The sequence below is a fragment of the Heteronotia binoei genome, chromosome 10, assembly GCF_032191835.1.
Source record: "Heteronotia binoei isolate CCM8104 ecotype False Entrance Well chromosome 10, APGP_CSIRO_Hbin_v1, whole genome shotgun sequence".
NCBI classification, from domain to species: domain Eukaryota; kingdom Metazoa; phylum Chordata; class Lepidosauria; order Squamata; family Gekkonidae; genus Heteronotia; species Heteronotia binoei.
The window spans coordinates 50697771-50720497 of NC_083232.1; the positions used below are offsets into that span (position 1 = coordinate 50697771).

At 44.4% G+C, this 22727-nt stretch overlaps 1 protein-coding gene across 1 annotated transcript in view; it reads left to right on the plus strand.

Moving 5' to 3' along the window:
* The window catches only part of BZW2 (basic leucine zipper and W2 domains 2), a 64369-nt gene extending 42641 nt beyond the window's left edge, over positions 1-21728 (plus strand). Inside the window, exons 8-12 of the mRNA XM_060248597.1 lie at positions 2012-2182; positions 4072-4218; positions 5313-5451; positions 11944-12066; positions 21278-21728. Of these exons, the coding sequence (XP_060104580.1) occupies positions 2012-2182; positions 4072-4218; positions 5313-5451; positions 11944-12066; positions 21278-21315 (618 nt within the window). The 3' untranslated portion in view covers positions 21316-21728. The remainder of the gene's footprint in view (positions 1-2011; positions 2183-4071; positions 4219-5312; positions 5452-11943; positions 12067-21277) is intronic.
* Positions 21729-22727: the final 999 nt, after the last annotated feature.

Here is a 22727-nt window from a genome sequence, read left to right on the forward strand (position 1 = left end):
AAACTCAGGTCATGGGTAGAGTTTAGGATTGCAGTACTGCAGCTTTAACACTCTGCACCACGGGGCTCTATCAGTCATGGAGCAGCATGCTAACACACTATAAGGCTTCCAGCCCAAATGGCTGGAATCTCACCTGAAGGGGAGGGCTTTCCAGCAACACAGTAATGTCACTTCTTATGCAGACCAGAAGTGATGCCATTGTGTAGGGGAAATCCTCTAGCATTCACCCCAAACTCTATGGTTTTCCCCATTTCCCTCCTGTCACCCAGCTGAGTGGCAGCAGAAAGAGCCAGCAGGGCAATCATATGATACCTCTATGGCAGCCATTCATGGAAGTAGCCAATCAACACATGGTGATGCTGGCAGGTCTCTGAACTTCACCCTGCCCCATCCACCCACAGAGCACAACAAGGGCAGATCAAAGGTAGTGCAGCATCCTCTGTTTTATGGGGATTGTGATGTACCCAATAGCAGCTGTGTAACTATCACACTCCTGAGAGCTCAGCAAATGAGCATTCAGTTTCCCTTCTGCAAACACATTCCCATTAAACAGGTAGACATCATGCAAGGAAGTAATCAATGGCTGCTCCAACCATATCACCTAGATACCTCCAGAGTTTACCAGGCAGAGGAAAACAACAGTAGAAAAACTGTTCTTCCAGGCAAGGGTTTGCGTCTGGGGAAAGGAGTATATTTTAAGGAACAAGCTTGGACAGAAATAAGAGGATAAACAGTAGGCATGCACAGAAGACAGCCCTGTCATTTTCCCAGAAACTCTTTGGAAAAAGGCACTTATAACAGGAAACATGAATGAGGGATCTCAATCCCATCAGTGGGGAAGATTAAATAAGACAAAGTTTACCTTTTTAAAAAATTAACGTGACAGGCCAATTAACAGCAAAATAGAAGCAAGAGACAAGATTAAAACCTATACCTTCCGCACTGCATCTGCTTGTGCACACCCAATTGGGCATCCAGGAAAAAGACACGTGATGGGTAGTTGGAATTTTCCATTGGCCCTTGTGTTGAAACCAGCCATATATTGCAGAGCAGGAGAGGCTGTGAAGAAAGGCATAGCAGTTTGGAACTGCACAGGCTTAACATGCCTCATCTTCCCAGTTCAGGCTCTGCATATTAACCTGGGAAAGAGGCAGAGCTAAGATGTTACACAGTCAGACCCAGTCACCTGGGAGGTTAAGCAATTAACATTGGTTGCTTGAGGCTATAATAATTTTGCTTTGCACTTCCCCAGCAATCCCTCTGCTGCATTTATGAGGTTAACTACTGCTGCCTGCTGTTGCTCATCCCAGAAACGCTTGTTCCATCTTCCATCCTTGACATGTAGCCTGGACAATATCATATACTATTAGTTGCCAGGGGATTGAACCCAGAAATGCCTGTCATTGTCTCGCTTATTAGACCATGCCTGTGCAGACTGTAGAAGAATCAGAGTTGACTCCCAGTGAGTCCCATGCTGAAGGTGTCAGGTGCTAGTATTTACCTAAAAGTCGACAAAGATCCCTAGGTACCAGCATCATTAAACTAGAGGCAGTGTTGTGAAACAATCATAACATGTGTTGAGTAGAGTCATGTATGAAGTACTGAATACAAGTTGGATGAACAGAGTTGCTAGTTTTCTTGGTATCATGTACCTTTGAAAGCTACCCTGATAGTCCTCAGAATCAGGGGTAGAACAACTGGGTTCTCTTAGGGAACATTTAAAATATAAGCTGATTTTTGCATATCCTCCAGACCATTTGGTTTTTCTGAACCCCCAAGTTCAGCACCCTATAAGCTTTGAGCTACTGTCTTCCCTGCAAAAACACTGATTGTCAGGGAAATGAAATTACTGCTTTAATATTTTTATATACTCCTCCTTGAGTCTCAGTAAGAAAGGTGAACTAGAAGGAAGTAAATAAATATCCTGTATAGTATTCCTCCATGCCCAGGTCATAAATGACTCTATAAATTACTTAACCAATTGTTCAGAAAGGAAACGTCTTTGTTCCAGGAACTGTTTCCAGCCAACCGACAGAATGTGGAGCATTTTGCTAAGTATTTCACTGATGCTGGCCTAAAAGAGCTCTCAGATTTCCTCAGAGTCCAGCAGTCCCTGGGGACTCGGAAAGAGCTGCAAAAAGAACTCCAGGAACGTCTTTCTCAGGAATGCCCAATTAAAGAGGTAAAGGAAGTTTTTTGGACTAGTCTGACTTAATGCAAAGGGGGGGAGGAAATGTAGCTCTTCAACAAGATAAAGTCAAAGCCCTGTATGGGGGCGGGGAGGAATGATAATGCCAAGTGTTGTCTGTAGCTAGTATAAGGATTTGTGTAATTTTAAGTTAACTATACATACAGTATCTGACAGCTAATTCTTGGAATATACATTGAATTTTGAATTTTTTACATTCTGATTCTCTTAGCACACTTGGTGTTAGGGGGTGGTAGAACTTGAGCAGTGACTTAGAAACCCAAGATTGCACAACTTCCATGATGCCACCTTGCTGTATATGCTAGTCTTCTTGCTCATGAATATGGATGAGGCACAACTTGGAATTGGTATCACTGAAAATTGGACCTGAAAACATGTACATCACTGGGGCACTTTGCCTCAAGCTTCACATTCCTTTCCCTTTTCATCCCATGCTACCCCATTTTTTTAAAAGGACAGAAAGCCTAGAAAGTTGTCTAATGATGAGCTAAATAGTGGAAATGGAGAAGCAGGCACATGAGCCTGCCTAGGCAGGGAGGGCGGGGTATAAATAAAAAATTATTATTATTATTATTATTGTTATTATGAGTCAGGAGACATTGTACCTCAGCCCAAATCCCTATCATTCTTTATCACAGTTTAACTGTTTTACTTTATATATATTTAAATTCCAATGCCTAATAAAGGTTTTACAGATACCTAAATGACTACTGTATAAATGACCTTAAGGTCACTGGATGACTGAATATTTTACAATACAGTCTTTTACATATACAGTCTTCGGAAGATTAGTGTTAAGTATTTCTAAAACAAAATGTGGGTGTGTTTCCCCCTGGGACAAGTGAGGGGGAGAGCAAGCAAGCTAGCCCAAGAGAACCATTAGGCAGCATCACATCTCTTTAAATTTTAAAGAGAGAGTTCTCATGAGCAGATGATTGTCTCCTAGCTTCCAGAGGCTAGGTTTGCCTTCCATTGCTCTTTATATTCATAACAGAAAAAGGACAGGGCCAGGACAGCATTGCCCCTCTGAAGGCTCTCCAAAGCTGCTGTTCAGGCTTTTCTCAATGCATCAGAGCCCATTCTGGCCTCCAGCAGCTGCAGAATGGCTGCCAGGACATTGAGCCAGCAGGCAAACTTGTGTATGTGGAACATGAGCCTTGCAGGACAACAAGAATTCAGCTGTCAACTCAGTGTCCTGGCAATAATTCTCTGCTGCTGTTTGGGGCAGATCCTGCCATCTAGACTAACACCTGCACAGTGACCTTGGAGAGCCACCAATGGAGTGATGCCATCCCCGTAAGTCATTGGTCCTTCCTGTTTCTCTTTCAAAAATATAAAGGTCCTTGAGAGGGAGAGACCTGGCCTCTGAGGCCAGGAGACTATCAGCTGTTAATTGGAAGTTATCCCTTTTAAATTTGAAGGGACCAAATACCACCAAACAACTGTTTCCCCAAGGCTAGCTTGCTCTATTTCCTCCCTCCCCAAAATCTCTTGAAATTCTAGGAGATAACTTTTTGCTATTCCCAGAATTCTGATAGTGTTGGGGTCATTTTGGGTATCCCCAAGGCAACTCCAAATGGCTGATTTCTGGTTTAATTTCAACTTGAATGTAGTTGAATGCCCACCGCTAATTGTGACTGCACTGTAACATAAATGCATATTTATTGTCTGATATGTAAAGAGCAGTGAAAATGAGTCTTTTATCTAAAATAGATTGCTTTCTTTTGAATTCTTTTTTCAGCTCTTCACTTTGACATACAACAGAGACAAATGAAGAGCTGCAGGGAACAGGCCTGCTAATGGAGAATTTGCAACAAAGAGGAGGGGCTCAAGATATTTTTAATATGTGTCTTTCATTGCAGATGGTGCTTTATGTAAAAGAAGAAATGAAGAGAAATGATCTGCCAGAGCCATCAGTGATTGGACTGTTGTGGACTTGTATAATGAATGCTGTCGAGTGGAACAAGAAGGAAGAGCTGGTTGCAGAGCAAGCACTTAAACATCTGAAGGTGCGCATGGATGCAAGTATAGCATGCTTGTACCATAACGACGTGTGACTGAAATCAAATGATATGGTTGCTTTCATTTTGGTCTTGTAAGGAAGGATGCCTTTGGATGCAGTCATATCATGTACATGCATTATGTCTGTTTATCAATCTGCATGGAATCTACAACATGTAACCAACCAAAAAATCATCTTGTATATGCAAAGAAGGCTTGTGTTACACATCAGTCATGGTGACTGATGTGTCCCCTTTCTCTAGAGTACTTGTACCTAAGTTAAACTTTCAGAGGTCTTACAACATCTGGGCTTCGATTTCAAGGCTCAAATTACATGTTACATTTTGTACTGTGATCATTTAAAAATACTTTCCTAAATGCAGCTGCTGGATTTTTCCTTTGTTCAAGGAGACAGAGGGGATCTTTAACCCCTTTCTATCCTGCTATTATTGAAAAAGTACCACCCCTGAGTCACTTTTATCCCTGCTGTGAAAAATTACTAGTTGCAGCTTGGCAGTGATTTATTTTTTTCTATCCTCAGGAAACCAGCAGGGGAGGAAGTGGTAAAAGCTGTCCCCCTTGGGGAAAAAAGAGTCCCAGTGGCTGCATTTAGAAAACAATAAAAAGTCGTTTAGACTTTTCACATAAGAAAGTGCAACATGTTTGCTTAATTAGTTTAATCCGTTTCCTTTACAGTTATGTTCATGAGCCTTCCAAGTCATGTAGAGTTCCCAACAGGAGTTGTACTGTTGTTGTTCTGATTCTGCCACTCAAGGGTATAGCTGTGACAGGCAATAGTATTATATATGTCCATATCTCTTTTAGGGCAGGATCCGTGGCTCAGTGAAAGAGGCTTTGCTTTGCATGCAGAGAATCCCCAGTTCAATTTCTAGTTAAAAGGACCAGGCAGTAGGTGATGGAAAGGACCTCTACTTGAGACCCTTTAGAGCTACTGTCAGTCTGAATAGAAAATAGTGATGCTGATGGACCAATGATCTGGTTCAGTTTAAGGCAGTTTCATGTATGCTCCACATAGTGAAATAGTCCAATCTCTTTCATAGTACCGATTAAATGAAAAATTTTCCCCTTTTCATTTTTTCAGCAATATGCACCTTTGCTGGCTGTGTTCAGCACCCAAGGTCAGTCGGAGCTGATCCTTCTCCAAAAGGTTCAGGAATACTGTTACGACAACATCCACTTTATGAAAGCCTTTCAGAAGATTGTGGTGCTCTTTTATAAAGGTATATATGTTTAGCATGATGTTCACCAAAATATCCTATGTTATAGAATGCCCTTGTCTTGGGCATTCTATAACATCATGCCAAATGCGATATAATATGATGCCACCTTGCTGTATATGCTAGTCTTCTCGCTCATGAATATGGGTGAGGCACAGCTGGAAATTGGTATCACTGCAAATTGGACTTGAAAATATGTACAGAGTGAAAAGGGACAGAATTATACTGACCCCATTTGCAGCACAAAAAATGTCAGTGGGTGGAAATCTTACATTTAACCTGGAATTCTTCCAATGGAATTGTCATATTGACATGAAGGAGACTGTCTTTGCTGGCTTATGCTGGCTGTTCTTCATTAATATACCTTAGTGAGCATATTTGCCACCATTTCCATAGCTTGCTTTCTTTTACCCTGATATTATGTAGTCACACAACTGTGCAGCTCTTGTAAGAGATTCTTTTTAAAAGAATGTATTATTTTATGTGTTCCAGCATGGGGAAGGGGGATCAGGGCAGGTGCTATAGGGAGTAATGGTCTATGTTGGAATGAAAGCCTGGCAGGTAGCAAAAGATGCAAGGCTGCAATGGAAACCAACGTTTTGCCCATAAACCTTTATCTGTATATCCTGTAGTGTGGGAATGGCCACAGTGCTTATCTGGCCACTTTAAGTAGCCTGAGAATGCATCTTGTAAGATGAATTCACTGAACTCAGCTGGAAGTGGTAAAAAGCTTCTTCAAACAATTTTGTACTCCATTGAAAAGCAACAGAAGCAGCAAATCAAGTTCAGGCTGGAAATGATTCAGTACTTCGAGGCTTCGTCTTGATATATGCATTTTTCAGTACCTCCATTCTACAGTATTGGAATCCTAAAATAATTTCTGTAACTGGGTACTGTATACCAGACACACAGATGGTTCATTCATACAGTTTAGCTGTAAGCAGCCAAGTGAATCATCCCTATGTCTCACAGAATGGCCTTTCCTGCTCTCCTCTGCCTGTCTTCAGCAGGTTCATTCTACAAGTCTCTCTTTTGTCTTCAGCATTCAGATGTGGCCCTTTGTGAGTTGCAGTCAGTACTAGAGATAGTTATCCTTCCAGTAGCTGCTGAGAATATCTTAAAAATCAAGTGTTGGCTTAAGAACAGCCTGCTGGATTAGCATCCTGTCCACACAGTGGCCAGTTCCTCTGGAGGTGCAGCAACAGGGCTAGAGGCTAAGGCCTTTGCCTGAGGTTGCCTCCTGGCTCTGGGAATGAGAATTTTACTGCCTTTGAATGTGGAGGTTCCCTTCAGTGACCATGACTAGTAGCCACTGATAGACCTGTCCTACATGAATCTATTAACCCTTTTTTTATCTATGCCTGTGGCCATCACTACATCCTCTAAAACTTTTATTTATAAGAAAAGAACATTGAGGAAAGTAAAGTCCAAGAAACAATGTTTTGCTTTCATTGAACTTTTGAACTGAGGTCCTATAGTTACAAATTTTCAGCTTGTTCCAAGCAACTGTTCTATATAGTTCCCCTTAGTCAGAAAAAACCTTTTCACCCTTAAGCTGTTAACTGCTCTCCTCCTAACTCTGTCATTTTTCAATTGCTGTTTTTCAAGTCTCTCTAAACATTCCATCCATTCTCATTGGCTGCTCTTAGAGAAAGGCAGAACTCAGCCTGTCCATCACACCATGTTAATCTGTTTCAGCTAAATAAGACAGAAAAGTGGCACCAGCCAGCATGGAGTCACTGAAGGTATCTGAAGAAGTGAAGTCTTACTTGCAGAAGGTTATGCTAGAATAAACTTTCTTAGTCTTTAAGGTGCCACATGCCTTATACTTTATTCAGTGTAACCTTCTAGCTTTGGCCTTCGTTCTTTGGCACCATGCTGTGACAGACTGCATTTTTTAAAACTTAGAAGTGCTGTACAAATAGGTAAAGGACTGTGAAGGGCTAATTCTTCACAGAGCCAGAGACCCTTGAGTGACAGGCTGCCCCAAGAAATCTGATTGGTTAACATCAGATGAGCAGAGAAAGTCTTCAGCTGTATGCTGAGAAGAGAGTCAGTCAAATTTCTGTCTTGACTGGGTTGAGTACTGACAGTCTGATTTCAGCACTAACTGAGAAGAGGTGAGAACTGACAGTTCTGGAATTCAGCCCTGACCGAGAGCAGTTGAACACAGACAGGAGAACTGGGGGAAGATGGAAAGGACATGTGGGTAGTTAGACCGAGACCCCCATTCAGGCCTAAGGAAGGGGATAAATCTTCTGGTGAGAGGAAAATTTTCCTATCCAGTCAAACAGGGAGTTAGCTCCAAAGAGTGCAGAAATCTCTAGCCCGGTGTGGTTAGAAACTGCCTGTAGAAATCTTAAGGGTCAGTTAAAAATGAATACTGGTGTTTCAAGAGAAGAGCTTTGGGTACTGGAAAGAGTGTACCAGCCTTCTGGAAACAATACTGAAAGAAAGTGTGCTGGAATGTTTGGGAAACTCTGGAACAAAATCAAACAAAGATTTTAAATAACTCTGAATAGCTTAAGAAACTCTCATTAGCCTGAGTCATAAGTCTTAAAGTCTGTTCATGTACTAGTTTTACCTCAGAAATTTCAACCCCTTCCATTGACCTTTTAACTCTTTTAAATAAAATATTTTGTTATTTTTGAATTTCAAAATGCCTCAAGTGCTGTTTAAATTAAAGTGGGCTCCTGATCCTCCCCTCAGGTTCCTGGGCTGAGCCAACAGCCAAAAATATTGTACTGTGACAAGGTGGGACCGCCAGAGTTCTTCAGCAAAGAAGAAAACACATTACTAGGGCAGATCAGTTAATACAGGGAAAGAAAAATGGAGGGAAACTCTTGCCTCTGAAGGAGGGAGGTAGTCAGGGCATCATGTTTGAATGAATAAATCGTGCCAACCAACACAGTATTGCTCAAGTCAAGTAATTGCATTAATACAGGTAACTTTTAAATAATTTCCATGACACATTTCTTCATCAGACAATGAATCACTGTTTCAGGGTTCTTTATCTGTGATCATTCTTTAAGGCTGCAATAGTAGGTGGTTGAAGTTACAGCTGCAGGTTGTTTTTCCACCCCCCCCCCCTTCACATATGGCTTCATGTGCTTCACCCAGACTGAAATTGCTTGGGGTGAGCTGTAAAATGCACTTCCCACAAAAGTTCAGTTAAAATTGCAGCAGCATTTAAAATGTCACCTTAATCATCTTTAATCAGAAATAACTGAATATAAATTCCCCTCTGTGTTTCTTGTGCTTCAGAAAGCAACCTATGGTATGATTAACTGTGCCTTGTCCTGCCTGATTGCTTAATTGAGCATCTCTCTGTTGACAAGAGAATATTACCATTCTTGAAGTATGGAAGGCATGAATAAATTACTAAGGATCCCTCTCAAAATTAAAGGGAAATTCAGTTGACCTTTTAGTACCTACCAGTAACTTGTTTTTGTTTCCTTTCTGTGTATAGTTAATATTTACTGTTTTATATTGTTAAATGTAAAAGTTTTAACCATTGTATGTTTTTATGAAATGTTGTTAACCGCCCTGAGCCTGCTGAGGTGGGGAGGGCGGGATAGAAATAAAATTTATTATTATTATTATTATTATTATTATTATTATTATTATTATTATTATTATTATTATTATTATTATTATTATATTTCTGACTTAATCAGTGTCCCCTCTTTTCTCTTTCTTAAGCACATTTTCTTCTTCTCTACTTCCCTGTGGCCTTTCCAATGATTCTTCCTTACTTTTCTTATTCTCATGGGAAGGCCCCAGTCCTTGTGCCTTCAGTCAGCTTAGTTTCAGTCCCAGCCAGCATTCTGAATCAGAATTAGGGATGGGCACAAACCACAAAATTGCAGTTGGTTTGTGGGCAAACCACGAATCCCACAAGCCCAGTCAGCTCACATACAGACTGAACTGGGTTCAGAAGGTTTCTGCCTGAAACAGCTGAGCAATGGGAGCAGGCTGCCCCCAGGTTTATCTGGTTCTGATCTAAACAACTGAGCTGCAGGAGCCCACATCTCAGCTGTTTAAAGGGGCTGGATGCCAAAAAAACCCCTTTAAATAGCTGAGCCCAGGACAGTTTGCTCTCTGGGGCTCGATTGTTTAAAGGTGTTGGATGCTCAAGAAAGCCCCTTCAAACAGCTGGGCTTTGAAAGCAGGCTACCCCCATGGCTCATGTATTTCCCATATATATATCAGGACTGAGGGGGCAGCCTGCTGGGCAAGGCTCAGCTGTTTAAAGGGGTTTTCTTTGGCAGCTAGCCCCAGCTAGCTCCATGTAGCTCAGCTGTTTAAAGGGGCTTTCTTGTTTAAAGGGGCTCAGCTATCGTGCCAGGGCAGCCTGCTCTGTGTCACTCAGCTGTTTAAAGGGAGTGTCTTGGGCCACCAGGAGAGCCAGTTTGGTGTAGTGGGTAAGTGTACGGACTCTTATCTGGGAGAACCAGGTTTGATTCCCCACTCCTCTACTTGCACCTGCTGGAATGGCCTTGGGACAGCCATAGCCCTGGCAGAGGTTGTCCTTGAAAGGGCAGCTGCTGTGAGAGCCCTCTCCAGCCCCACCCACCTCACAGGGTGTTTGTTGTGGGGGAGGAAGGTAAAGGAGATTGTGAGCCACTCTGAGACTCTTCAGAGTGGAGGGCGGGATATAAATCCAATATCATCATCTTCTTCTGCAAGGCAAGGGACCAGCTGCCTGCAGACATGCATTCTCTGTACAGTGGATTACACAGTGGGCTATACTACTGTGTATAGAATATATATTATCTGTGTACTGTATTATTCCACTGTCCCTGCATTATTTTCTACTAATCTATCATTTTTACACTGTATCTAATAATGTAATAGCATTTTTCTGCATTATTTTCAGATTTCTTGTACTCCTAGTCCATGTACCCTGCTTATTAGATGTCTCATTCTATTAATTGCATCAACTTGCATTGTGTAATCCACAAGTCTCAGTGAGAAAGGCAAACTAAAAACATATTTAAGTAAAAATGAAAAATAAATTTTCTGTGTTTGAAATTTGCTTGTAAATACCCTGAAAAACCAATAGAACTGAGTATACTCTAAGAAGAAAACTGCACATATTACCTGAGAGCGATCTGCTAACAGAGCAACCCTAAGCAGAGTTACACACTTCAAAGCCCATTGACTTAAAAGGGTATAACTGCAAAAAATGCCACACTAAAACACAAAGAAGACTATGGCTGTGTCATAGTTAACTGGTGATTAATGCTTCCATTTTTTCATATTGCATAGTAATAATCTATTTCTGAGGATGCAGATTCCCATTGGGGATGTGCATTCAATATAAACGGAACCAAATTTTATTTATTTATTCAGCTGAATACAGATTCTGTAATCTGATTCAGCTACCACTATAGCTGAACCTGAATAAAAGCTGATATTATTTGGTTTTTATTCAGGCACAGCTTGGAGAAGGCATTTAAAGAGACTTCTTTAAATGCCTTCTCCAAGCCAGCCTGTGCCACTGCAACTGTGGCACAACTTGGTGAGTGAACTCAAAGACATTTAAAGAGACTACAGTCTCTGTAAATGCCTTTCTCCCTCCATTGAAAGCAGTGCAAGATGGGGACATATTTGAGGCCCATAGAATTGGATCCTCTGGTCCAATCTTTTTCAACTGTGTGTGTGGGGTGGTTGAGGTGAGGCACCAGCAGCTATGTTGCAAATTTGGTGCCTGTATCTCAAAAAACAGCTCCCGTAGATCAATTCTCCATTATACCTTATGGGGATAGTCCCCATAGGGGATAGTGGAGATGAATAAATGCCAGTTTCCCAGTTATTTACTTGAATCCCAACACCATACCAACATTGGGATTTGAGAATATCAGGAAATACTGATATTTGGGGGGTCTAATAGTCCCATTTAAAAAAAAAAACAAACCTGATCTTTTTCCTACACACCCCTAATTTTCAAATAAAAGAGCTTCTATGTAGGGTTTGTCTTTATGTCAGAATAGTCCCTGAAACTTAGTCCCACAGCCTATGTGACCATTAATATGAATGGCTTTGTTTAAAAAGAAAAAGGTAGAATAAACCACTCAGTGACTACTAGCTACAGAGGCTAGAAATGCAACGTTGATGTTCAGAGACTGAGTACCCGCAATACCATGGATAAGTATTTGTTTTCAGGAATTGGGGTTACCTCTGTCTGAAACTAGATGGACCAGACCAGATGGTCATCCAGTTTCTTATATTCCAGTACACTGGAATGATCTGAATAGTTTTTTGTTTCCATTTTGCAATCAGCAACAAAATTATTTTTACATGATATGAAATGATGTAAGCATTAGGTAATCATACTGCTAAAGTTTCCTTTAATTATTTTGTTTCAAGTTGCAGCCTAGTATCAAGTTGTGTTACTGCTCCTTTTTGCAAGAGAAAATGTGCAACACTTTTTAAAAAATTATTGCAGAGATTTTAAAAAATCTATTGATGTTCTCTGGTTTTTAATTGCAGCTGATGTCCTAAGTGAAGAAGCCATCCTGAAGTGGTACAAAGAGGCACATCTTGCCAAAGGCAAAAGTGTATTCCTTGACCAGATGAAGAAGTTTGTGGAGTGGCTACAAAATGCTGAAGAAGGTATGACTATTGGAATGTTACTGTTTCTTGGCAAATCTGTTATCGGCTAGTTGGTTTGCCATTCTTTCTGACTCTCACAGCAATTGTCTTGTGCCACTGGTCCTCTCACTGCATTACGTTTATTTCCTGTCATTCAAGAACCTCTGGTGACCACTTTTAGTGCAAAATGCCAACCATGGTTATGCGGCATTCATCCCACTACAACATAGCAGCACAGCCAGCTAGATAAGAAGCAGGAGACAGTCTTGAGTTGTGTCACTAAAATGTTAATAAAGCTTTCAGGGCTCAAAGCCTTTCCAGCTGTGTAAGTGGTTGATTATTTATGAAATGCCATTTGAGTTGCTATGCTAACCACACTCCTTAATACTATGGAATATTGGCCTGTTCTTTTTAGCATTGAGACCAGGTTACATGACAAAAATTCTGCTTCAGTATATGGGATACTGCAGTCACATCAGTACTAGAAACAGCTTTCGGTGAATCTCCCTGTTGATTCTGATAGAACAACTTTTAGTCACGTGGAGTTCCATTGCAAGGAAGGGGCCATGACTCAGTGCTACAACACATGTCTTCCATGCAGAAGGTCCCAGGTTCAAGGTAAGGGTGCTCATTCAACTATATCTGAAATGAAAAAAAAATCACTATTTTAGGCAGTTCTTTCAATATCTTTTTGGCTATCTGGTATAGCTAAATCCAGAAAATCCCAAAAATATTCAGGATTTTTTTGGTATCGCTGGATAGCCACAGTTTGAAGGGACTGCAGTCCCTTTAAATGCCAATCAAGCCATCAATCTATTGATTGATTCCCCATTATATCTTATGGGAGACCACTGACTATAAAGGTCCTCATAGGGTATAATGGAACCAAAAATTTGGGATTCCTGAAAAATCCAGAATTTGAATACCATACCAGTATTTGGATTTGGGGATATTAGAAAATATCAATATTTTTCAGGTTCATTATATCTGAACCTGAAAAATACTGATTTTTTTTTTTTGCATACCTCTAATCCTTGGTATTCACAGAACATCTAAGGAAGTAGGACTTGGGAAAGATCTTTCTCCGACCAAGGCCTTTGAGAGCTACAGCCAAGCACAGCAGAAATACTGAGTAATGATCTTACGCTGTATAGGTTAGTTATATATGTTGAGATATGAGAAGAGCTCCAGTAGACTTTTAGTTTATTTCTCAGTCAGCAGTTCTTCATGCCTCAAGACATGTGAAACTGAGTAGTTCATGATATATAAGTAAAAAATGGAACAACCTACTGGAAAAACCTAAGTACTTGGGTGAAATTAAAGTACCCTAGTTGTGTGGATTTTACCTTGCATGGACAAGTCTGTTTACATCATTAAGATTGTTGATTGAAAGACAAATCTGGTTTCAAATCAATGAGCAAAATTCCACCTGCCTTGAAAGTAAAGGAGCAGAAGAAAGAGATGCCACCTTCTCAATGGGACAAGTGAATTTTTGAGATTTATAGCTTAACTGTGGAGTCCACCAAAAGTTAAGAAAAAATGACATTTTTAAAAAAGGGCTTTGTATTTTTTCTAGCCCCAGAGTCCCCTCCCCATCAATCTCATGACCTCCCATGGAGAAACACTCTTGCTTTCTTCTTTAAACTGCTCCCCCCCCCCCGCCCTGTCTAATCCCATATTAGCCAACTACACAGTTGGCAGGCTGTAATTATTAGCTCCCACTTACTTCCCCTGCAAAATCTAAATTTAGTATTGCTTCCTTCAGCCTTTCAGATTCTTTTTTTAGGGTTGCTAAACAAGGAATATGCTCCCCCAAAAGTGATAGGTCGCTTATATACTTATATTTTTATATACTTATATATTATAAGTAATATATATATTACTTATATATCATGAACTACTCAGTTTCACAAAGATGTTTGTCTTGAGGCATGAAGAACTGCTGACTGAGAAATATGCAAGATCCTGTAAAGATTTCACCAAAAAAGATAATTTATCAGTCTAAATGGACATAATATTTAAGCGTTTTATATATTTCAAGCAACAGTAGAGCTTCTGGGGGGGTTGTTTTCATTTGTGTTGAATTCTCATCAGTCCTGCTTGCTATGGTAGATACAATAACTGCAGCTGAAGAAGTCTGTCATGAGCCCTGATGAGGAGGAGCTGGAAGGGTTGCCAGCCAGTTCCTCAGGTGAACAAACAGCAGCTGGCCCATCAATCACTCTCTAGGCACCAGTGTCAGCTGTTGACGATCAATCTCCTCCAAGCTCTCCTCCTCCCATTTCAAGAGTTCGAAGCAGGCTCCGGAAAGAACTTTCAGAGTGAAGGCATGAGGCACACCGATGCTTCAGATCTCTCAGCCTTGAGTTCTAGCAGAGTCACTGCCACCCAGGGAGCAGGCTGATTGAGACTCCCATATAGCTTCCACCCAGGACCTGGTAACCTTGTGGAAGCAACAAGTCTATTTTCTGGCTTGCATCCATGCTCCTTCCTGATTCCTTGTCCTGATCTGCTTGATCTCCTTGGCACCTTGACCTTTTGGCTTTTGGACATTGACTTCTGATTCCAGTTTGTGATTCTGCATTGGTGACATGACTCCTGCATGACTTCCTGGACTTTGACCTTGGACTGGCTTTGGACTCCTGCCTGCCTGTACCCTGAGAACGTGACAGATTGCTTCCATCACACACTCACTCCACAAGATGGATGAGGAGGCAAGCGGAGGCTCTGGGCAGCTAGCAGCCTTGCTCATTCAGGTACAGTACCTCACTCAAATGGTGGCTCACCTGCAACAGCAGCAGCAAGCCACTGTCGCTGCCCCACCCAAGTGCCCAATGCTTCTCCCAGATAAGTTCACTGGGAAGGTGGAGGAGTTTCCTGAATTCCTGGCACAGTGCAAACCATATATTGAATTACGTGCCAGAGACTTCCCCAACGACAAGACCAAGATATGCTTCATTGTCAGCTTCTTAAAGGGGCAGGCAGCTAAATGGGCTACCCCCTCGCTTCTAGCCCCATCGCCCCTGCTGACTGACTACCAGGGCTTTCTGGATCATATGGCAGTATCCTTTGCTAATCCCTAGCAAGCAGCCACCGCCAATCGGAAGATCCGGACCCTGAAGCAGGGTAGGGACTCGGTTTCCCAGTACTCCACCGAGTTCAAGCTTCTGGCCCAAGATCTGGCCTGGAATGAGGCTGCCCTCATGGACCAGTATACGGAGGGGCTGGCTGACAAAGTCCTTGATGAGCTGGCATGAGTAGACTGACCAGTCATGCAAGACCTAATCACGCTGTGTCTCCGCATTGATGGCCACCTGGAAAGCCGCCGCCAAGCATGAAGCAGCCCTCTCAGCTGCCCCGCCGCCTAGTGACAGTGACAACCCTGATGCACACCAGTCCTGAGACTGATGACCTCGAGCCCATGCAACTCGGGGCTGCACAGCTGTGGCTTACCCCCGAGGAAATAGCACGGCGCTGCTCACAGACTCTCTGCCTGTACTGTGGAGGGGCGGGGCACTTCTCCTCTGGCTGCCCCACCAAGTGCACCCAGCTTAGTACCGTGCCGTAAAAGACCAGCCCCAAGTCTGCATGGAACCCCCGACTTGGGGCACCTAGCCGGGTCCCCTTAATCCTACGTTACCGGCCAGAGCCTGTTCCTCGTGCCGGTCACACTCGGCTTGCCAGGCAGGTGCTGGTTGTTTGTCTATGCCATGGTCGACTCCAGAGCCGCCCGCTGCTTTGTCGATGTGGCCTTTGTGAAGCAACACAAGATCCCGGTGCAGGACAAAGACATCCCGACCCTGGTCGAAGCCATCGATGGGTGCCTCCGCTCTGGTGACCCAGGAGACCCACCTGGTCATGCTCCAGATCCAACACGATCACGAGCAAGTACAATTTGATGTTGCTTGCATCCCCATTTTTCCCTCATTCTGGGACTCTCCTGGCTCGTAAAGCACAACCCCCTTGTGGACTGGGCACAGGGAAAGCTGAGCTTCAAGGACCCTTGTCCTCACCAGGCCTGGTCAGCCACCCTGGCCGCCGCCACCCCAGCTGCTGGTCCTCTACTTCCCCGGGCCTACACAGACTTTGCCGATGTCTTTGAGGAAAAGGGGGCTGACCAGCTCCCCCCGCACTGGCCTTATGACTGCGCCATCAATTTGATACCAGGGGCACCCCTGCCTATGAAGTGGCCCTACCCCATGTCTGAACCAAAGCTAGCAGTCCTGCGGGACTTCCTCATCAAAAACCTGGAACAGGGTTTCATCCAGCCATCCACGTCCCCGCTGTTCGCCCCTGTTCTCTTTGTCAAGAAGAAAGGCGGTGAGCTCCGGCCCTGCAATAACTACCGGGCCCTGAACAAAATCACCGTCTGGGACCGCTACCCTTTGCCACTGATCCCAAAACTACTGGATCGCCTTAAGGGGCCCAGGTCTATACCAAGCTGGACCTCCAGGGTGCGTACAACTTGGTGCAGATCCTTGCAGGAGATGAATGGAGGACGGCTTTCAGGACCCGCTATGGCCAGTATGAGTATCTCGTGATGCCCTTTGGCCTAACCAATGCCCCCACTGTCTTCCAAAGGCTAATGAACGACATCTTCCGCGACCTGCTCAACCGCTTTGTGATAATTTATTTAGATGACATTTTAATTTATTCTCAAAGCCCCACCCAGCACGCAGGGCACGTCCGCCAGGTCCTGCAACGCCTGCACGAGCATGCTCTCCAGACCAAGCTAGAGAAGTGTGCCTTCAAATTAACAGCAGTTGAGTTCCTGGGCTACATTATCTCACCCCATGGGACTCAGATGGACCCGAACAACGTCAAGGCGGTCCTGACCTGGCAGATGCCACGGAACCGCAAGGACGTACAGCGGTTCCTTGGCTTTTCCAATTATTACCGCCAGTTCATCCCTGCCTATGACGATGTAACCACGCCTCTGACCAGCTCTTCTGGCCCAAAGAGCCATTTCACTGGACTCCAGAGGCAGACCATGCCTTCACCACCCTGAAAACCTGCTTCACCACCAAGCCGCTCCTGCGTTACCCAGACCCACAGCTGCCATTCACAGTAGAGACTGATGCCTCCAGCATGGCCCTCAGCGCAGTACTATCCCAGTGGGACCCCTCCCAGCCGCTACAACCCTGTGCATTCTACTCGCAGCAGCTGACATCTGCAGAGTGCAACTGCACCATCTGGGAGTGGAAACTCCTGGCCATCAAGACCGCCTTTGAGGTTTGGAGGCATCACCTTGAAGGGGCCTGCCACCCCGTCCAGGTCCTGACTGACCACTGGAACCTGGAGCATCTACAGACTGCTCGACGCCTCACCCAGCATCAGATCTGGTGGTCCCTCTTCTTTTCCTGGTTTGACTTCCGGATCACCTACATCCCGCAGAACCAGAAAGCGGACATCCTCTCCCAAAAACAGGAGTATGCTGTGCCTATAAAGGAGGAGACCCCAGCTGGGCTCATCCTCACACCCTCAGTCTTTGCTGCCACGACGACTCGCCTGACCTTGGCTGCAGACATCCAAGCCAGCCAGGCCCAAGACCCCTGGGCTCAGCAACACCTCCTGGAAATGCAAGATGGCCCAGCCGGGGACCTCTCTACCTGCCAAGGTCTCCTTCTGCACTGGGGGCACCTATATGTGCCTCCAGGGCCCCTCCGGGCCAATGTGCTCCACCTGACCCATGACTCCCCTCCTGCAGGGCACTTTGGCCAACACAAGACCCTGCACCTGCTCACATGGGAGTTCTGGTGGCCTCGCGTCCATGATGATGATGATATTGGATTTATATCCCGCCCTCCACTCCGAAGAGTCTCAGAGCGGCTCACAATCTCCTTTACCTTCCTCCCCCACAACAGACACCCTGTGAGGTGGGTAGGGCTGGAGAGGGCTCTCACAGCAGCTGCCCTTTCAAGGACAACCTCTGCCACAGCTATGGCTGACCCAAGGCCATGCTAGCAGGTGCAAGTGGAGGAATGGGGAATCAAACCCGGTTCTCCCAGATAAGAGTCCGCACACTTAACCACTACACCAAACTGGCTCTCCCATGCTGATGTGGCCCTCTATGTCAGTTCCTGTGAGGTCTGCTAGCGGGCCAAGGATGTACCAGCCAAGGCCCCAGGGCTTTTGCATCCCCTACCCACGTCTGCAGGACCCTGGGACACCGTCTCCCTGGACTTTATCACTGAGTTCCCCAGGTCCAAGGGGCACACTTGCATCCTGGTGAAGATGGACCTCTTCACCAAGATGACTCACTTTGTTCCATGTCCCAAGCTGCCCATGGCTCCTGAAATAGCCTAGCTCTACTTCCAGCATGTCTTTTGCCTGCATGGGCTCCCAGCACACTTGATCTCAGACCGAGGCCCCCAGTTCACCATCTGATTTTGGCAAGCCCTGCACTGCAGCTTAGACACCCAGGTGCATTTGTCCTCAGCGTACCATCCCCAAACAGATGGGCAGACCGAACGCACCAACGCCACGCTGGAACAATAGCTGCATTGTTACACCAGCTACCAGCAGGATGGCTGGGCCGCCTTGCTACCCCTGGCCGAGTTTGCCTACAATGCCGTCCATGTGTCCATGCAACAGACCCCATCTGCAGCCACCTATGGGTACCACCCTCGCTTCTTCCCCACAGTCCTGCCCCCCACAGCAGTCCCTGCTGCTGATGCGAACCTGTAGGAATGCCGGGCTCTCCAGGACTTGCTCCAAGAGCAGCTCCAACAGGCTAAAGAGGCCTACATCAACCAAAAGCGACAGGTGGGGCCCCCACTGAAGCCCGGGGACCACATCTGGCTCTCCACCCATTACCTGGCCAGTCTCGCTAGCTGGACCCTCGCTTCACGGGGCTTTACCTGATCACAGACCAAATCAACCCCGTTGCTTTCCGTCTACAGCTGCTGGCCACCCTCCACATACACCTGGTCTTCCACCGATCCCTCCTTGTTTCTGCTACACCACCGGATCCCATCCGACCGTCGCTTCCAGCAGCTGGCCCATCAATCACTCTCCAGGCACCAGTGTCAGCTGTTAACGGTCAATCTCCTCCAAGCTCTCCTCCTCCCATCTCAAGAGTTCAAAGCAGGCTCCAGAAAGAACTTTCAAAGCGAAGACATGAGGCATGCCGATGCTTCAGATCTCTCAGTCCTGAGTTCTAGCAGAGTCACTGCCACCCAGGGAGCAGGCTGATTGAGACTCCATATAGCTCCCACCCAGGACCTGGTAACCTTGTGGAAGCAACAAGTCTATTCTCTGGCTTGCATCCACACTCCTTCCTGATCCTGACCTGCTTGATTTCCTTGGCACCCTGACCTTTTGGCTTTTCAACATTGACTTCTGATTCCGGTTTGTGATTCTGCATTGGTGACTTGACTCTTGCTTGACTTCCTGGACCTTGGACTGGCTTTGGACTCCTGCCTGCCTGCACCCTGAGAACGTGACAAAGTCTGAGAAGGTAGTACTCCGAAGCAGAACAAACTGTTTTATTTCCTGAGATGATGAATTTTACATCACATGTTCTACAACATATATGTTTTTATGGGAATTAAATACATTGAGGCCCTGTTCACACAGTGTGTTGAGTCCGTGTTAAACTTACCCGGTTCTGTTCCGAATATCTTTGTTCCAGATATTATCGATCAGACTGCCATACTGCAATTCAAATCACTCTGTGGTGAAACCATCTTCTGCTGTCCACACGATGGCACCATGCAGTTCTTTTTTCTCCACTATTATTCACATGTGCACACTATGCACATGTGCATAGGTTAAAACGTTATGTGGTTATGCACATATTGCTAAGCAGTAAAAAAAAATGGCTACCGTAAACCGGTTGTCTGAGGCTCCTTTTGCTCTGGGACAGCCTTCAGACATCCGGAAGTTGATTAATATCGCAGCAGAACTATCCAGATGGAGAAAACTACAAGGTGAAACTGGAGAACTCAAAAAACACCGCAAAGGGGCAGGTAACAAAATAATCTGGTTCCAAGAAGAATTGGGGGAGGGGGCCTATCATGAGTTAATACCGGGAGGCAGATGTTGCTGTCTGATCAGCCACTTTAAATCTGGAAGGCAACAGCAGTGACATCTGATTATACCGTGCGTCTGAACAGGGCCTGACATTGCTGAGTCTGCACTGCTGCAGGACACATGGAGACTCAGTATGAAAGATAGATCAGCTAAGGCTGTCCATAGTCTTGAGCGCTGGATTCCTAAGGGCTCCTTTCTCTTTAGTAGAAGCTTGCATTGTGGGAATTGAAAGGTTTAAGATTAGGGCCTTTGTTTTGAAGGGATGTTGGTGAGACTTGGTCAGATAGTCTGCCCAGAAGTCTGGGTCTAAATCATGAACTATAATGGGAGTTTAAAAAAATTACATGAGTTGAATGAAGATGACATTATTGTGTCCAGGGGGTCATCTTGTGACAGCTTCAGGATAGAGCCAACTCAGGCTGACTTTCCAGTAGCTTCAACCTCTAGGGCCATGTGAACACTGATGCCGTGCACCACACTCACCCCCATTTGCCTTTGACATACCGCTATGACAAGTTTTTTGTTGTGGCACACCAGAAGCCAGTTTTGGTTTGAATCTTGGGGTGCACTCAACAGAATCACAGTCATCACCATCTGCCACCTTCCCATGATTGCCTTGGAATATGATAATTTGTGTGAAAAGGTACATCAGTCTTCACAATACTAATTGAACTGTGTGTCTTGATATCTAGCCCAGCAATTGTGTGTTGTTGTTCCTCCCACCTGTGCACTCTCCCCCTTCTTTCCATCAATTTAAATTTCTATGCCATACTACCTGTTAAGAGCAAGGTCTCATTGGATTGGAGCCAGCCACTTTTCCTGCTGGTGAAGCTGGCTGAAGGCATTGTCTTTGATCGACCAGAACGACTATACTAAGAAGCATGAGACCTGCGCATTCAAAAAAATATGTCGAACGGAGGCTGTTCTATGCAAGGGAATTGAGTGAGACTGGACCCAACCCAAAATTTGTTCAACTGAATAGAGTTATGGTGGCTTAATGATTTGCTGCCATTGCATCAAGCTCGTAATCCATTTATAACTGGTATACTTCAGCCAAACACTTTTTCCAGGGAATGGAGTGCATTCAACTACCATAGTGCTGAGACTGAGTAAAGAAATCATATAAATGTTACTGTAAGATTTCATAGAAGTAGAAAATGATTACTTTTATCCTCCTTTCTCTTCTTTTACCTTTTAGAATCTGAATCCGAGGGTGAGGAAAACCAAGACGGTTGAACAATGCACAAATGTATAGGCTGCGGCTGACTGCTGCTTCTTGGGAATTTTTGTACTGTTCAAGCAAAAGACTCTTACTTCAGTGTCATACCGAAAACTCTAGGCTAGGCTTTCCTTTTGTTTAGAAGACTAAAATATTGGAGCCCTGAGGCATTAGATGCTGTACTTGGGACTCTTCCTCTGGCTCGCTGTGTGCTCGTGTAGGCAAAGCCATTCATCAAGGGAGACCTATAGGACAAAGATGAAATAAAATACTTATGGACTCCTTTTTTTATTAGCAGTCTTTTCAGGTACTATATGTGAACACTTTGGTATCTGTTCATATGGTTGTTCTGTGTGTGTAGCTCAGTATTTGCTTGTGTCTGTGATTTGACATCACCATTTTTTTTAATTAAATGGCTTTTATATCTTAAGTCAAACTCTTGTGCATTTTTGGTGGATAATGGCTTATATGTTACTGACACCATTTCCTCCATCAGACTCTTTGAGTTCATGGCATGAAGAGTTTCCATCAAACTGAGAGATAACCTTAGGAGCATCTGATGATGAAGTAGAATTGGGAATTTCCTTGTGAAAGGCAGCATTACATGAGTTGCCAAGATTTACAATGGGAAACAGTTTGTTGCATGAGTAGGTGATGTATGAACTGACATCAAGACTTGTGGATTAAAGGACCTGACCTGGATAGTCCAGGTAAACCCAGTCTCAGCAGATCTCAGAAGCTAAGCAGGGTCAATGGTGGTTAGTATTTGGATGGGAGACTTGCTTGAAGTACCCAGTTGAGAATAACAGGGGCAGGCTCTATTCAGCCACCTCACTGAATTCCCTCCAGGCCCCTAGTAGGTGTCAGTCACCAGAGGTCAATATGAATTTCAAGTGCAGACACACACAAACACCCCTAAAATACACAAAATATTAAAAAAAGACTTGTGGATTAAAGGAAAGTCTCTCTAAAAAAAGAAAATAATTATCAAAAGCATAGTAAATGGCAGCTTCTGGGAGAGCCCTCTCAGCCCCACCCACCTCACAGGCTGTCTGTGGTGGGGGGAGAAGATATAGGAGATTGTAAGCCACTCTGAGTCGATTCAGAAAGAAGGGCAGGGTATAAATCTGCAGTCTTCAGTCTTCTTCTAAATACCAGAATAAGAAACACGACTGAGACATTTTCTCATAGCATCATGGTTTTTGTAATAAAATGTTATCCTCACAGAACTGAAGTGCCTGAAGAGAACCAACATGTAACAGGTTCACAAACCCACACACTGCCACAGCCCTGCAAGCAAGCTCGGGTTTTGCAGCTCCTTGGCCAACAGTGGGAACCAACGGCTTGTTTGCATTGATCCTATTTCATATCCTTCCTTTATTTTGTATGCTTTATTTATGTATGTTCACTTGTCTGGAAGAAACACAGC